The 15,703-nt window shown below is 38.8% G+C and overlaps 1 protein-coding gene and 1 long non-coding RNA gene across 3 annotated transcripts in view; one reads left to right on the top strand and one right to left on the bottom strand.

Annotated features, from left to right (window-relative positions):
- Window positions 1–3,898: 3,898 nt before the first annotated feature.
- LOC126194665 (beta-galactosidase-1-like protein 2) overlaps window positions 3,899–15,703 on the bottom strand; it is a 135,854-nt gene continuing 124,049 nt past the window's right edge. For both annotated transcript variants that reach the window (XM_049932865.1, XM_049932866.1), the window contains exon 12: window positions 3,899–4,035. In XM_049932865.1, the coding sequence (XP_049788822.1) occupies window positions 3,967–4,035 (69 nt within the window). In that variant the 3' untranslated portion in view covers window positions 3,899–3,966. The remainder of the gene's footprint in view (window positions 4,036–15,703) is intronic.
- Window positions 3,973–15,703, top strand: part of LOC126194668 (uncharacterized) — a 46,028-nt gene continuing 34,297 nt past the window's right edge. Inside the window, exons 1-2 of the long non-coding RNA XR_007538494.1 lie at window positions 3,973–4,062; window positions 4,304–4,415. This is a non-coding gene — a long non-coding RNA (uncharacterized LOC126194668). The remainder of the gene's footprint in view (window positions 4,063–4,303; window positions 4,416–15,703) is intronic.

Below are 15,703 nucleotides of genomic sequence, written 5' to 3'. Positions count from 1 at the left end.
CTCGTTCTGGAACTCTCGATTGGGTCTCCTGACCAAAAATTCCGTATGATCACTTCATTGTGTAAGTATGTATTGTACGTATGGGAACTGCCTGTTTAGAGAAAAAGATAGCTCTGCCACATAGATCAGTTATGAATCAAGTATGAATGGACCTTGGACTTTAGAAGATAGCTTTACCCACAGTTGTTACTCTACAACTTGATAGATGTCATGATTATAAATTAATTTCTTCAGAGGACCACGAGAAAATGTCTTTCTATTCATTAAATTAAATGAGAGAAACAAGCAGTGTAGTAATCTTTCCAAAAATATAGCAGGTCCTTGAAAATTATTGTAAAATTATTTTATTAAGTGAGAGCACAAGTGTCAGATATATTTTCTTCGAAATTCACATACAAACTGAATATGCTGTTTGTATTGTCTCCCTATTATTTTTTCACAAATTGTATCAGAACCGTTTGTATTTAATATCCTGCATATTTTTGACCATTTATGAGTGTTGCAAAAAATGTAATTAATTTTTTATCTTCATTTGTGAATTATATATACGATCTTTCTACAAATTTTAACAGTAGTATTGCCACACAGACAAATCATTTCCCCTATACTCCATGTGAACCCTGTGATTAAATGTAGATTTTTGATGAATTTTTGAAATCTTAAGAGTGTCATGCATAATGTATTTTGTAACAAATCAAAGGCTGTGAGCTACAGTTGTGGATATTTTGTTAGCAATATCTTGTTGGTGAGTAGGTACTTCCATCATAAGTACAGAATTTCCTTGTGAGTTTGTGAGTGAGCTTAACAAACAAACCAAAAATTCCAGGCATGGAATTCAGAATAGCTGCAGAGAAAAAATTAAGGTTGAATTATAATTTGGGTTTTTGTGCCTTGCATTACCTGAGTTCCACTACATTTCAGGCTAGTCTGTGTTTATCACTTCAAGTGTACAGCAGCAATAGTAGTACAGTGAGAAGTCTCCTTTAGTCTTCAATTATTTACACAGAACAATATTATCTTCAAAAAGTAAGAAGCCCAAAGAAAGGGAAAAATGTATAAATGTTTAGAGAACAGACGTAATCAGATTAAGGAAGAAACAATTCCCATGCATCCATCATTGATTCTGAGACTTTATCTGTATCTGTTATAGGTAATATGATATGAGAAAGTCATGGTTGAAATACAAATAATAAGTGAGGCACTGGGCAGTTGACAGGTGCTATTTCCTTACTCAGATTATCTCTCTCTCTCTCTCTCTCTCTCTCTCTCTCTCTCTCTCTCTCTCTCTCTACTATTTTGTCCTGGGTTGCAGTTGTTCAGCTGTCAACTTTGAGAAAGGACTTGGTCCAAAATCTTAGTAACACTTTCAGTCATGTTGATGTACCTGCTCAAAACCTCAAATGTAAGGTGTGTGGTTACCATTACTCCACATTAGCATCATGTGTTATAAATACGTGGTCTACACCTAATCATTGATGTTTATTTAATTTTATTTACAATTGGCACATGAACCTTAATTTGGATATAACCTCTTAGAAAGACTCCTGTTAGCATGAAAAATACATTAGAGAATCTTAAATACTGTTTGCATCAAAATGGTCTAAAACTGGGCATCAGTAAGAAATTTTGTGATATCTCAGCTGTTCTATTACAAGTGTGTAGATAATGTTGTGTCCATCATGAGGAAGAGCATTAACCAGGGCACCAATCATCAATTGTTGATCAGATCGCAGTTCATGGTCCACCTGTTGTACAATTTCATCAGCTTGGATACTGGGTCCTTTGTTTCACTCTTCTTTGTGCACATTTGTACAGCCACTTTTAAAATCCCAATACCATTGTGTAATCTTTACATCACTCATTACTGTAGGCCCATAAATCATGCACAACTCCTAAAGAATTTGAACAGCTCTAGATCCTTTGCCATGCAAAAATGTAATTACAGTGCACACTTTGCAGTTGGTAGTAGAGTCACCGACAGATGTACAAGCAACTTTAGGTGTGCCCGGGGAAGTTTGTTGTACATGTTGTATATTAACGACATTGCATACAATATTAGTAAATAATGCAGACTTTTTGCAGGTGATGCAGTAATATACAGTGAAGAACTGTCTGAAACAATTTGCCCAAATATCAAATCCAGATAACATTTTAAAGTGGTGCACAGTTTGGCAACTTTCTTTACATGTTCAGAAAAATAAATTTGTGCACTTCAAAAAATGAATAATAATAATAATAATAACATGGTATCCTATCACTACAATATCGAGTCACAATTGGACTCTGTCAACTCATAAGAATATCTGGGTGCAACAATTAATAGAAATATGAAGTGGAACAATGACACAGGCTCAGATGTAGGTAAAGCAGGTGGTAGACTTCAGTTCAATGGTAGGATCTAAGGAAATGCTATCAGTCTACAAAAGAGATTGCTTACAAAATGTTTGTACAGTCCAACCCAAAATAATGCCATATACGACAGGCCTGCACCAAATAGAAATTATTGAAGGTTGAACACACATAAAGAAGTGCATCATGAATAGTCACAGGTTTATTTTATCCAAGGGTGAATATGACAGAGATGCTGAAAAGACTGAACTGGCAGACACCTGATGATAGATGCAAACTATCCCATGAATGTCTACTTGCAAAGTTTCAAGAACTACGAGTAAGAACATATGCATATACTACCATCTCCTATGTGTCACCTTAATAGAGACTGCAATGACAACATTAGAAAAATCACAGCACACATTGAGATGTTTAAGCAAACATTTATTTCTCATGTTTTGTAAGGGAGTAGAATTGGAAGAAGCCATAATAATTGGTACAATGAGAAGTACCCACTGCCATGCACTTCATAGTGGTTTGCAGAGTAGGAATATAGATGTAGACTGATTTTCAAAACCACTGTTGCTTGCTTTATCCCACAGTCCAAGGATTCTTGCATCAAAAGAATGACTTTTGGCACAATAAACATTCAATAGGTGGTGATACATTCATACTACTTTGTTCTGAGCTGTCAACATTTAAGCGTAAGTGAACAGCCCTTACTTTTTGAATATGTTTATATTTCATCAGGTGCCATTTGCATTGATAACAGAAGCATAATGAATCACAGTTACTTTGAGTCAGTTATTCAATAAGGCATATTTTTTTGGTGAAAAAATCATTTAGTAATACAATGTTGTAAATGCAGCAGAAAAAAAGCTTGTTAAATGTGATTTGAGACTTTCTCGGCGTATTCCATTCGTGAAATCTTCTCGGGTGATCAGCCGAGTAAAGGCGTCGTCTTCTCGCCAGAGAAGACGACGCCTTTACTCGGCTAATCACCCGAGAAGATTTCACGAAAGCTTGTTAAGGACGTGAGTTACTCAGTAGAGACTTTTATAATGCCCATTTTTTTTAAATTTTTGGATCATAATCATTCATTGACATATATTTAACATAAGGATTAAGACTCTGACTAGGTTGCTTGATAATATTTTAGTTGATAGAGTACAGTTTTACAATTTGAGGAGGATAATGACACATTTATCTATTCACTGTAGAAGCTATGATTTTATAGTAAGGTGTTATAGAATAAAATTATTCTTTTTTTGTTAGTAAGAAATTATTTTATTATACATTTCACACATCTTTTGCATAAAAAAAGTTGTAACATTAAATGATTTTGTAACAAATTGAGTAAAATGTTGTAAAACATTTCATTCTTTTTCATTAAAACTTGTCATGTCCCGTGTGTAGCAAATAAAATTATTTAAAAATTCTAAGTTTAGGGAAAAATAAATCACATTTCACAATAATTATAATGTCATGGTTATACCATAATAACTGTGACGAAAATTTGAACTTCGTAATGTAATTTCTGTTGACGCTTATTAACAGAAAAAGTTTCCCTTGCAGTTACAAAGATTAGAAAATTATTCTGCCTGTTATACATTAACCTTATTGTCTGGTTCTGTTTCATCCCAGAATGGGCACATCACTGAAGACAACTTTTGAAGCTGATGTATAAAGTTCAAATATGAGTATCTGAAAAGGACGGGAAAAAAATACTGTGTAAGTATTTTTAAAAAAAATGGATTGGTACACTATTCAAATATAGCAAGAATTATTCAATAATAGATTAAACAACCCGGAAAAAAATTACAAATAAGGAAGGCAATGTTCAACAAATTTTATGTGATGTAAACCTATTCCTTGGTGAACACCTTCTTACCTATTGAAATTATTTAAGAGATAATAGAATTCCATATATAGGTACAATTAAAAGACACTCACATAAATCTTTTGGCCACAGCCTTCATCAGTAAAAGAGATACACTCACCATTCATACACACAAGCAAGCACTCCCCGTGCATACATGACCACCAATCCAGCATCTCGGACTGTAATGCTGGCATTCTGTATGGTAAGTAGCAATCTGTCTTTTCTTTTTTTGCATTGTTGTTATTCCTACCTGGAGTTTCCATATATATGTCTGTGTGTGTGTGTGTGTGTGTGTGTGTGTGTGTGTGTGTGTGTGTGTGTGTGTGTGTTCAGTTTCAGAAAAAACTTTATATATACTAATAAGGAGGAGTTGTTACGTTATAACAGAACACAATTTCAAAAACACTGAGACAAGTAGATTTCGTAATGATCAGCACATACAAGTGTGTGCTTGTGAATTAATACTCACAAATAGTTCACTTTTAATTAGAACTGTATACAGATCCCCAATAGGAAATTCTTAACTGTCTATGAGAAAAATGGATGTCCTTACTATGCAATCTGTCAGAGAGCAACATGCAGTTAATAGGATCTACAAAGAAAGATGACTGAAATTCCTTATTTGGATCCTCCAATTTGACCTAAGTAATTAACATTCCAACACAGGTGGATAAATACTGTAAGATCCTAGTTGATAATGTTTTCTTTAGTGAAACTCAATGCAAGAAAATAACTGCACCAGTAACAAATACACTCTCTGATTATGATGCACTGTTAGTTAGGATCAATAAGAAAGTGCCTTATAGTATTGATACTCCTCAGTAGAAAACAGAATAATTAATTATTCCAGAACAATTCAAGAATAGATTATGAGACATGACCAGGGGTGAAATTTATAATGAACCAAATGGTGACGTAAAATTTAATTCATTCTATGACAAACTGATATAATTATTTGAAAATAGCTTCCCACATAAGCTAATCAGAAAGGACATTAAACAGCACTGTAAAAATTATAGATCACTAGAGGGATTAAAGTGTAATGTGAAAGAAAAAAGGAAATGTATCTGTTGGCAACAACAAGAAAAAATCCTATAGTAGTTGCACATTACAAAAGCCACTTAAAATTTCTAAGAAAAGTTATTAAAAAATCAATGAACATGCACATTATGCCAGAAATAAGTGATTTCAATAACAGGCTTGTGGCTACATAGAATGTAGCGAAATGAGAGACAGAACAACTGGCCACAAAACAAGATAACATTTCTACTGAATTAAATGGAAGGACTATACAGGATCAGTCACAGGTAGCAGATATGTTTAATAATCATTTACTAAATATAGTAGAAAATATAGAGATAAACAGTTCAAGAGAAAAATCACAGCAGCATGTTGAAAAAGCAACTCTGTTGTTTTAATGTATCACCAACTTCTCCTTCTAAAAGTAAGATTATATATTCTCTCAAAAATAAAAGCTCATCTGGATTTGATGGCATTGCCAACAGAGTACTAATGATTTGATCCCATGTAATAAGGACTATATTGTCTGAAATATGCAATGCACCACTATCTCATGGCATGTTTCCAGAGAGACTGAGCTATTACTAAACATCTCGACAAGAGTGGTGATACAAGAGACGCCAATTAACCACTGACCTGTTTCACTACTGACATCATTTTCCGAAATTTTTATGACAGTGATTTATTCTAGATCATCATCTCACCTAAGCAACAATAATATCCTCAGTAAAACACAGTTTGAATTTCAGAAGTGTTTCCCAACTGATAATGTCATTTACGCCAATTCCTACAAGTATTAAATAACAAGACAGCTCTGGTTGGAATTTTCTGTGACCTATCTAAGGCATTTTTATGTGTGAACCTGATATTCTCCTAGATAAATTTCGATTTTATGCAATGGATGGCATACCTAACCAATGGATAATGTGATATATAACCAAAAGAATGCAGAAAGGTGTACTTCGTAATTCGACCAACATGATCAAGGGAGATCCTTCTGACACAGCAGAAGGCACGCATGGGGTTCATCATGGCTCAGTCTTAGGTCCAATATTGTTCCCCATGTTATTAAATGACCTTCTGTCTGATACTCAACAAGCAGAACTAGTACTTTTTGTGGGTGATATTAGTATTGTACTCAATCCAATCATACATACAGCAACAGAAGAAATGGTAAACGGTGTTCTTAAGAGTATCATTGGCTGGGTTTCTGTGAATGGCCTCACTCTCAATTTTTTTAAAAAAAAAAAAAAAAAAAAAAAAGAAAACACACAATATATTCAATTCAGTACATCTACAGGTACTACACCAATGAGAAGTGTTAACACACAGTGAGGAAATAATAAGTAGGGTGGGAATTACAAAAATTTTAGGTGCCCATATCAATGAGAGTTTAAAATGGAAAAAGCACATTTTGGAACTCTTTAAGACAATTTAGTTGTATCACACTTGCACTTAGACTCACTGCAAAAGTTGGGATAGACAAATCAGTAAAATGACATATTTTGCAAATTTTCATTTAATAATGCCATTTGAAATAGTGTTCTGGGGTAATTCATCTTTTAGAAAGAAAGTCTTCATTGCTGAAACACATACTGCTAGTATATAATGTGGTGCTCATCCCTATCATCTTGTAGTAGGCTGCTTCACTGTACATTTATTTCCTCATGATGTTTGTTGCAAATAATCCACTGCAGCTCACAGGGAACAGTGATGTACATAAATGCATTACCAGAAAAATTGTTCTTTGTAATGCAGACAGAGGGCATCTATATGCACTCTTATTTAAATCAGCACCACCTTGGCAGTGAGCATGCCACAGGGAATGACATCACTGAGTAAGAATTAGGGTATACGTTACAGCAAAAAGCACACTTTCATTCCAATATATTTACATAAGCATTAAATAGAAAACTTTTTGTTGTGTGATATATTTTGAAACCTCTTTAGCATGGAGAACTAGGTTTCATGTGCAAGTTTCACATTAATATGCAGTTTCATGCATCTCATCTTCCTTTTTTCTGTCTGAACACATTGCACAATCCTTATGGTTTTTCCAAGGAAGCTTATCAAAAATGTGCTACTTTCCATTTAAGATTTCCTCATTATCAGAAGTTGAATGATGTACTCATTTCTGTCGTCTTATTTCTTCACCAACTAAGGTTCTAATAGCATTTTTCCAGAACTCTTTGTGAGACAGTATTGTCAAGCTGTTTTTATTCACAGTGATTCTTGTATAGCAAATAGTTATTTACAAGTCCTTTCTGCAATAAGCAGAAGCACAGTTTTCACCACCACCACTTTAAGATTTTTCATTAAAAAGCCATAACTGGAAATAAAATGGCCAGATCGATCAACTCCATCAATTTTTAAAGTATAATCAATAATCATTTTTGGTTTCATTATTTCTTCTCTTTCCTTTCTGTTTCTTCTCTCTGTAAGTGACACTAAGTTACTCACTTTTGTAGAAAGCATGAGAATAGTTCATTTATCCAGTCATACCAGAATCATAATTTTATTATTGTGGAAGCATTTAATTTCATGCTACTTTACACAAAGGACGCCTTTCTTGATTGCAGCTGGAAGGATCTTGCAACTGGTCTCAATCACTCCTGAGAAATGTACATTCTGTTTGAACAGTTCTTCAACAATTGCGACACCTGTACAAAAATGGTCAGTGTGCAAATCATAACCCAACTGCCCTCCAGCATTTCTGATATTAGACAATAACTGAAGAATTATTCTCTCAGAAAAATTCAATTCAGAATAAATCAATGACTCTGTTGTTATAGTGCCAAAATAGGGTACCAAACTGCAAATATAACCATTTTATGACTCTGCATTAACATAAATTCTGAGTTGTCATTCTGTTGGTTTTTGAGGATTGTACATTTTGAATAACACATGACCCTTAAATGGTACTGTAGGTTATCTATGTTCACGAAGTAGACAGACATGACAATGATTATGCACACAAGCTCTCTTAATACACATGTTAATTTGACTTTACTTCACACCAGATGAAATCATCTTACAACAAGCAAAACTGCATGGTAAATGAGAAAGTTCAAAGATCACAATTAATCAGTCAACTCTGAGTCTGAGGTTGCTACACCAGCCTACCCCCCCCCCTTTCCCCCTTCCCCCTTCCCCCTTCCCAGCCTTAGTTTTGAGCCCCGGGGCACTGGGATTGTCAGGGAACTGGTGTTTTACTGCTGTACCCGTTTTGTTACCACTGCTGGTCACAGTGGTGGAGGTATTTGTAGCTGGTGGTACTTATGTGCCAGAGAGTCTTCCACCACATTTTCCAGGCCCCTGTTATTTGTGTTGATTGAGAAAGGCTTAAGTTAGAGCCCAATGGAGTAGGGGGTGTAGCCTGTGGCCTCTGATATGCCAAGTCCCCCTTCCTATGTATGGGCTGGCTTCAGTCTTTTGATGGAGACTGTTTCTACCCTATCATTCCACACTATCATGAACATGTTTGCTCCACTTTGGTGCCTGAGACGTGGGACTTAGGGAAGGCAGGAAAAGGCGTGGATGGTTCCTAATCAGTTACCACTGGTTGCACTTTACACATATACACTTTATTTAAGGAAATAATTTTTTAAAAACAATCATTTAAAAAAAAATTACTGTAACACAAGCTACACTGACGGCTGAAGGCCTTATTAAGAAGAATTCAAATTATTTGTCGTTTGAAGGCCACAAGCAATAGGAATACTTTAAATAAAATATTTTTAAACAATTGACACAATCAAACCAAATAAAGAAGGGAGTGATCCACAGACAGTCCTCCAAGGATCGACCTGAGAAAGGTCCTTAAGACTGCGTAAGCAGTGAGACAGGCAGCTAAGAGTTATGCTCACTTAACAGGATGGCAACTTAAACTAGGGACAGCTTAAATGCTGACCAGCACACTTGCAAAATCCACCTAAGATGCAATAACCAGTACCACGATAGAACAACAGTTAAAATCGTCAAATGGCTCCACCAAATCCTAGTATGCAGACAGGGTTAAGACCAAACTGCCTATTCAAAATCTGACTAGATGCACATTGAACTGCAAAAGACAATTCCACAAACAACTCAAACAATGCTAAAACAGTCACTATACAGCAACAAGACAAATTGCACGTAGACATGAACGCTAAGAACACAGAAACAGTTGAAAGACCAAATACACGTTGTCCACTGAGACGACCAAACGAACAACCAACCATTGATCGTTGCCAATCAAGTCAGGCAAGGGAAACATCGGAGTATAAAACCGCCAACTGACAGCTTGATGGCATGAGGTCACTTTGACGGAACACACACAAGTAAAAGTTGCACTACTCAAATATAACGATCCATTCAACTTAAACTCAATGAATCCAGACCTCAATGTGGTCGTGCACTCTCGTGACCACATCCTTTCATTGGGCAGTGCACATATCGCCAGCTCCCTCGACGAGTACTGGCGTTGTCGGAGCATTCATTGTTTATACCAGCAGTAACTGTGTCGAAATTTGCCCCTGGTTTTACTTCTCTGTATATACTTTTACTGCTCCTGGCCTGCATTGACATTAGATTTGAGATGTTTCGTGCTTGGCTGTCCCCAAATAATTTCACCTCATGTTTCTGCGGACACTGCTCCACTTTCACATTGGACGTCTTGTATTCATTAGCAATCGAGTGCCGAAGTCTTTTTTTCAAGTGGTATCTCGTAACATTCTTCAAAATCCAGAGCAGTGAATTTATTGGTCAGAGTTATTTTGCTAAGCAAGCAGCCACATAGTCATGGAAGCTCCTGGAACAGTAATGATTCAAACTACCTTCCACAGTTTGTTATTATCATCTGAGGTACCTCAAACCTTACAATCCAGCCATTTACAAAAGCTCTGGCCACCATTTCTGCGACCATATCACTGATCAAAAAGGCCTTAGGCCAGCTTGCAAATCTGTCAACCACCATTAATAAGTAACTATACTGTCCTATACATTGCAAAGATCTCATGAGGTCAACATGAATTTGCATGAAGCGCTCTGTAGACATGATTATGGTGCCAATGGGATGTTGGCATCTGGCACATGCTTAAGCCCATTTTCAGCAGTCTTTCTTAATGGCCAACCAACCACTTTTCTTCTTATCAACTTGACTGTAGCTCACATTCCCACATATGCTAAATTGTGGAAGGCTTCAAAAATGTGGTGCCAGATTTTTGTGGGTATAAAAGGGCACAGTAAGTTTTGGGATGTGTCATACCACAATGAAGCTTGTAATTCAGGCACACATGTCTAAGACAAATTGAAGCTGGACTGCTGCTGCTCAAGCATAAAACATAGGCCATTGTCATTCCATTGTTACACAATGGTATCCTATTGAAGTGAAAAAAAATTAACAACCACATTTATGCTGTTGCTCATGTGCTTCACATCTGTAGTAAATTGGTAAATGTATTCAGTTTGTTTACACTGTCTCAGTGAGCCAGTGTAGAGACTTTAGAAAAGAAGATGGTAAGTGGTGCACGGTCCATGTAGATGGTGAGGTGTCTGCCTTCCACTGAGCCACAAAAATGTTTTATTTCAGCAGGTACAACATGTAACTCCCTGTCTTCTGCACTCCATTTCTGCTATGCTGTCAGAAACAATTGCAAGAAAAACATTACGGGCTACCAGGCTCTGTGTACAGGTTGCTGCAAGACTGTGTTGACCACTACCTGGTTCGGGTACACCATTAATGCCATCAGTGCATTATGCCATGGGTGTGTGAGGTGCACTGCCTGACCAGCACATTCCTTAATTGAGTTAAATACCATCAATTTTTCTTGCCTTTACATCACTTTTCTCCTGCTGCCCTTATATTTTCCTTCCCCTCCGTAAGGGGTCCCTGCAGTTTGGTTTCTTTCGGTATGTACCTTCTGTAATAATTAAGCACTCTGAGGATCTGTGTACAGGTTGCTGCAAGACTATGTTGACCACTACCTGCTTCGGGTACACCATTAATGCCATCAGTGCATTATACCATGGATGTGTGAGGTGCACTGCCTGACCAGCACATTCCTTAATTGAGTATACCACCAATTTTTCTTGCCTTTACATCACTTTTCTCCTGCTGCCCTTATATTTTCCTTCCCCTTCATAAGGGGTCCCTGCAGTTTGGTTCCTTTCGGTATGTACCTTCTGTAATAATTAAGCACTCTGAGGAAGTGCCACAGATTTTTGTGCATATGTGGTATCAGCAACAGGGGCACAGCTTCAGTATTTGAGGGTAGAAAAATGGTTTCTACCCTCAAGTACTGAAGCTGTGCCCCTGTTGTCACATTAAAACCAATACAGTCTAGATTGCTTTTGCCCAAGATGTGTTTGTCTTTGTCGATGACAGCACCTTATTGCCACAGGCATCGGAAAAGCTGTCTGAGGTGCTCTCGTGCCATTCTAGTGAACCTGAAAACATCAGAATATTTTCCATGTAACAAAACACAAAATCAATGCATCTGAGAACCTGATAAATTTTTCATGCATTTTTCATGCATTTTTCAAACCATACAACATGAAGTGGTACTCAAACACACCAAACGGTGAGTGATGGCTCTCTGTTTTACATCTTCAGGTGCAACTGATATTGTAAATAGGCCTTCTCACCATCAATGATGCTGAATATTTGAGCTTTTGCAGTAGCATTGTTGAAATCCATTTCATGAGCTCTGTAGTCAACACAAAAGCACCACGTGTTGTTCCACTTTAACAACACATGTAGTGACAAGGCCCACTGACTGTCTGAAGGTGGTACCTCACCCTCTTAGAACTCCTTATTAATGTCTTCTCACAGAGCTGCAAAATTTTTTGCACATTAGATAGCAAGGCTTGATCACCGCCAGTGGTTGAGACAATGTCTGAATGAAATGCATAATATTGTGTTCACCAAGCATCTTGCCTTTTCTACTGACTTAATCTCTCAAAATTCTTCTATGATGGTGTCAAAGTTCCAGTTCCACTGTGTTAATTCTACTGTTGCTATAGGAAAGTAGTTTCCTGTTGTGGAGATCTGCTGCCAGCAGAAAGTGGTGAAGGAAATCTGGCCCTGTTATAGGTTCAGTAATGTTCACAGCTATGGTGGTCCACTGGAACTTTCTGTCATAACTAAGGTCCAAATTCAACTGCTTCCTCCCACATGTTTGAATGAAAGTGTTATTAGCTACCATCAAAAGTTGTGATCTTGCAGAATCATCTATAATGAGGCTGTATTGCAGGAATATACTGACACCGGATCCAGTGTCCACCAGAAATTTGGTTCCTGTTCACCTGTCTACCACAAATAGTCTTTCGGAATCATTTCCAACTGATGGTGGTGGTGGTGGTTAGTGTTTAACGTCCCGTCGACAACGAGGTCATTAGAGATGGAACGCAAGCTCGGGTTAGGGAAGGATTGGGAAGGAAATCGGCCGTGCCCTTTCAAAGGAACCATCCCGGTATTTGACTGAAACGATTTAGGGAAATCATGGAAAACCTAAATCAGGATGGCTGGAGACGGGATTGAACCGTCATCCTCCCAAATGCGAGTCCAGTGTGCTAACCACTGCGCCACCTCGCTCGGTATTTCCAACTGACTGCACAAACAATTCTCCACAACTATTGGAAAAATTCTTTATGAAAGGCCCAGAACTTTTCTGATATTCAATTCACTCTTCTTTGAAGCTTATTTTTTTTTTAATCTGTCATAAAGTTTAAGCAACAGTGCCTTGTATTTATTAGTTTTGGAACTCTATCCACGACTGTTGTATCAGAACTCAGAACAGGACATGTTAAGACATTCTGTGGAACTTTACTAAATGCCTAACTATCTGAGAACAGATAGTTAGGAACCCCACTCATAGTGAAAATATATTGGATCTAATGGCAATAAATAAAAAAAAGCACTTGTCACACCTGTCTACAAGAAGGGTAGTAGAAGTGATCCACAAAACTACCAACCAATATCCTTGACATCGATTTGTTGCAGAATCTTAGCACATATTCTGAGCTCAAAAATAAAGAGGTATCTTGAACAGAATGAGCTCCTCAATGCCAGTTAGCATATATCTCAAAAACACTGATCATGAGAAACTCGCACTTTTCTCACATGACATACTGCAAAACATTGAATCCAGGAACCAGGAAGATGCAGAGTTTCTTGATTTCTGAAAAGCATTTAACTCAATACCACACCCAAGCTCATTGTCAAAAGTATGACAGTATGGGGTATCAAGTGAAATTCGTGACTGGACTAAGGACTTTCTGGTAGGGAGGATATAGATGTTATCTTGGCTGGAGAGTCATCATCAGATGTAGAAGTAACTTCAGGTGTGCCCCAGGGAAATATGTTGGGACCCTTGCTATTCATGTTGTACACTCCTGGAAATGGAAAAAAGAACACATTGACACCGGTGTGTCAGACCCACCATACTTGCTCCGGACACTGCGAGAGGGCTGTACAAGCAATGATCACACGCACGGCACAGCGGACACACCAGGAACCGCGGTGTTGGCCGTCGAATGGCGCTAGCTGCGCAGCATTTGTGCACCGCCGCCGTCAGTGTCAGCCAGTTTGCCGTGGCATACGGAGCTCCATCGCAGTCTTTAACACTGGTAGCATGCCGCGACAGCGTGGACGTGAACCGTATGTGCAGTTGACGGACTTTGAGCGAGGGCGTATAGTGGGCATGCGGGAGGCCGGGTGGACGTACCGCCGAATTGCTCAACACGTGGGGCGTGAGGTCTCCACAGTACATCGATGTTGTCGCCAGTGGTCGGCGGAAGGTGCACGTGCCCGTCGACCTGGGACCGGACCGCAGCGACGCACGGATGCACGCCAAGACCGTAGGATCCTACACAGTGCCGTAGGGGACCGCACCGCCACTTCCCAGCAAATTAGGGACACTGTTGCTCCTGGGGTATCGGCGAGGACCATTCGCAACCGTCTCCATGAAGCTGGGCTACGGTCCCGCACACCGTTAGGCCGTCTTCCGCTCACCCCCCAACATCGTGCAGCCCGCCTCCAGTGGTGTCGCGACAGGTGTGAATGGAGGGACGAATGGAGACGTGTCGTCTTCAGCGATGAGAGTCGCTTCTGCCTTGGTGCCAATGATGGTCGTATGCGTGTTTGGCGCCGTGCAGGTGAGCGCCACAATCAGGACTGCATACGACCGAGGCACACAGGGCCAACACCCAGCATCATGGTGTGGGGAGCGATCTCCTACACTGGCCGTACACCACTGGTGATTGTCGAGGGGACACTGAATAGTGCACGGTACATCCAAACCGTCATCGAACCCATCGTTCTACCATTCCTAGACCGGCAAGGGAACTTGCTGTTCCAACAGGACAATGCACGTCCGCATGTATCCCGTGCCACCCAACGTGCTCTAGAAGGTGTAAGTCAACTACCCTGGCCAGCAAGATCTCCGGATCTGTCCCCCATTGAGCATGTTTGGGACTGGATGAAGCGTCGTCTCACGCGGTCTGCACGTCCAGCACGAACGCTGGTCCAACTGAGGCGCCAGGTGGAAATGGCATGGCAATCCGTTCCACAGGACTACATCCAGCATCTCTACGATCGTCTCCATGGGAGAATAGCAGCCTGCATTGCTGCGAAAGGTGGATATACACTGTACTAGTGCCGACATTGTGCATGCTCTGTTGCCTGTGTCTATGTGCCTGTGGTTCTGTCAGTGTGATCATGTGATGTATCTGACCCCAGGAATGTGTCAATAAAGTTTCCCCTTCCTGGGACAATGAATTCACGGTGTTCTTATTTCAATTTCCAGGAGTGTATATTAATGACTTTGCAGACAATATTAATACTAAAATCAGGCTTTATTTTTACAGATGATGCAGTTATCTATAATGAAGTACTATCTGCGAGGAGAAGCTGTATAAATATTCAATCAGATCTTGATAGGGTTTCAATGTGGTGCAGAAATCGGCAACTCACTGTAAATGTTCAGAAATGTAAAATTTTTCAAGTCACAAAACGAAAAAATGTAGTGTTCTATAATTATAATATAAATAAGTCACTGCTGGAATCAGCCAAACCATAAAAAAGTCTGCATGTAACACTTTGTAGGGAAAAGAAATGGAATAAACACATAGGTTCAGTCATGAGTAAAGCATGTGGTAGACTTTGGTTTACTGGTAGAATACTGGGGAAGTGCAATCAGTCTACAAAACACATTGGTTACAAATCACTCATGTGACCAGTTCTAGAATATTGCTCAAATGTGTGTGGCAGCACAAATGGAAACAGATTTGTTTGATCAATGGGAGAGTGTCGCAGAGATACTGAAGGAACTGAACTGGCAGGCTCTCGAAGACAAAAATTAACTATCTCAAGAAAGTTCTATTAACAAATGCGAACTTCGCCTTGTGAATATTAACGTTATTCTGCCCTGAGGAGGAGTCTGTGGCACTTGCCTCCACTTTGTTTGAAATGAATCTGAGCAATCAATGCTG

Source organism: Schistocerca nitens, chromosome 7 (genome assembly GCF_023898315.1).
Source record: "Schistocerca nitens isolate TAMUIC-IGC-003100 chromosome 7, iqSchNite1.1, whole genome shotgun sequence".
In the NCBI taxonomy this organism is placed as follows: Eukaryota; Metazoa; Arthropoda; class Insecta; order Orthoptera; family Acrididae; genus Schistocerca; species Schistocerca nitens.
The sequence above is the reverse complement of the archived record's forward strand: the minus strand, read 5'-3'. Positions and strand labels throughout refer to the sequence as shown.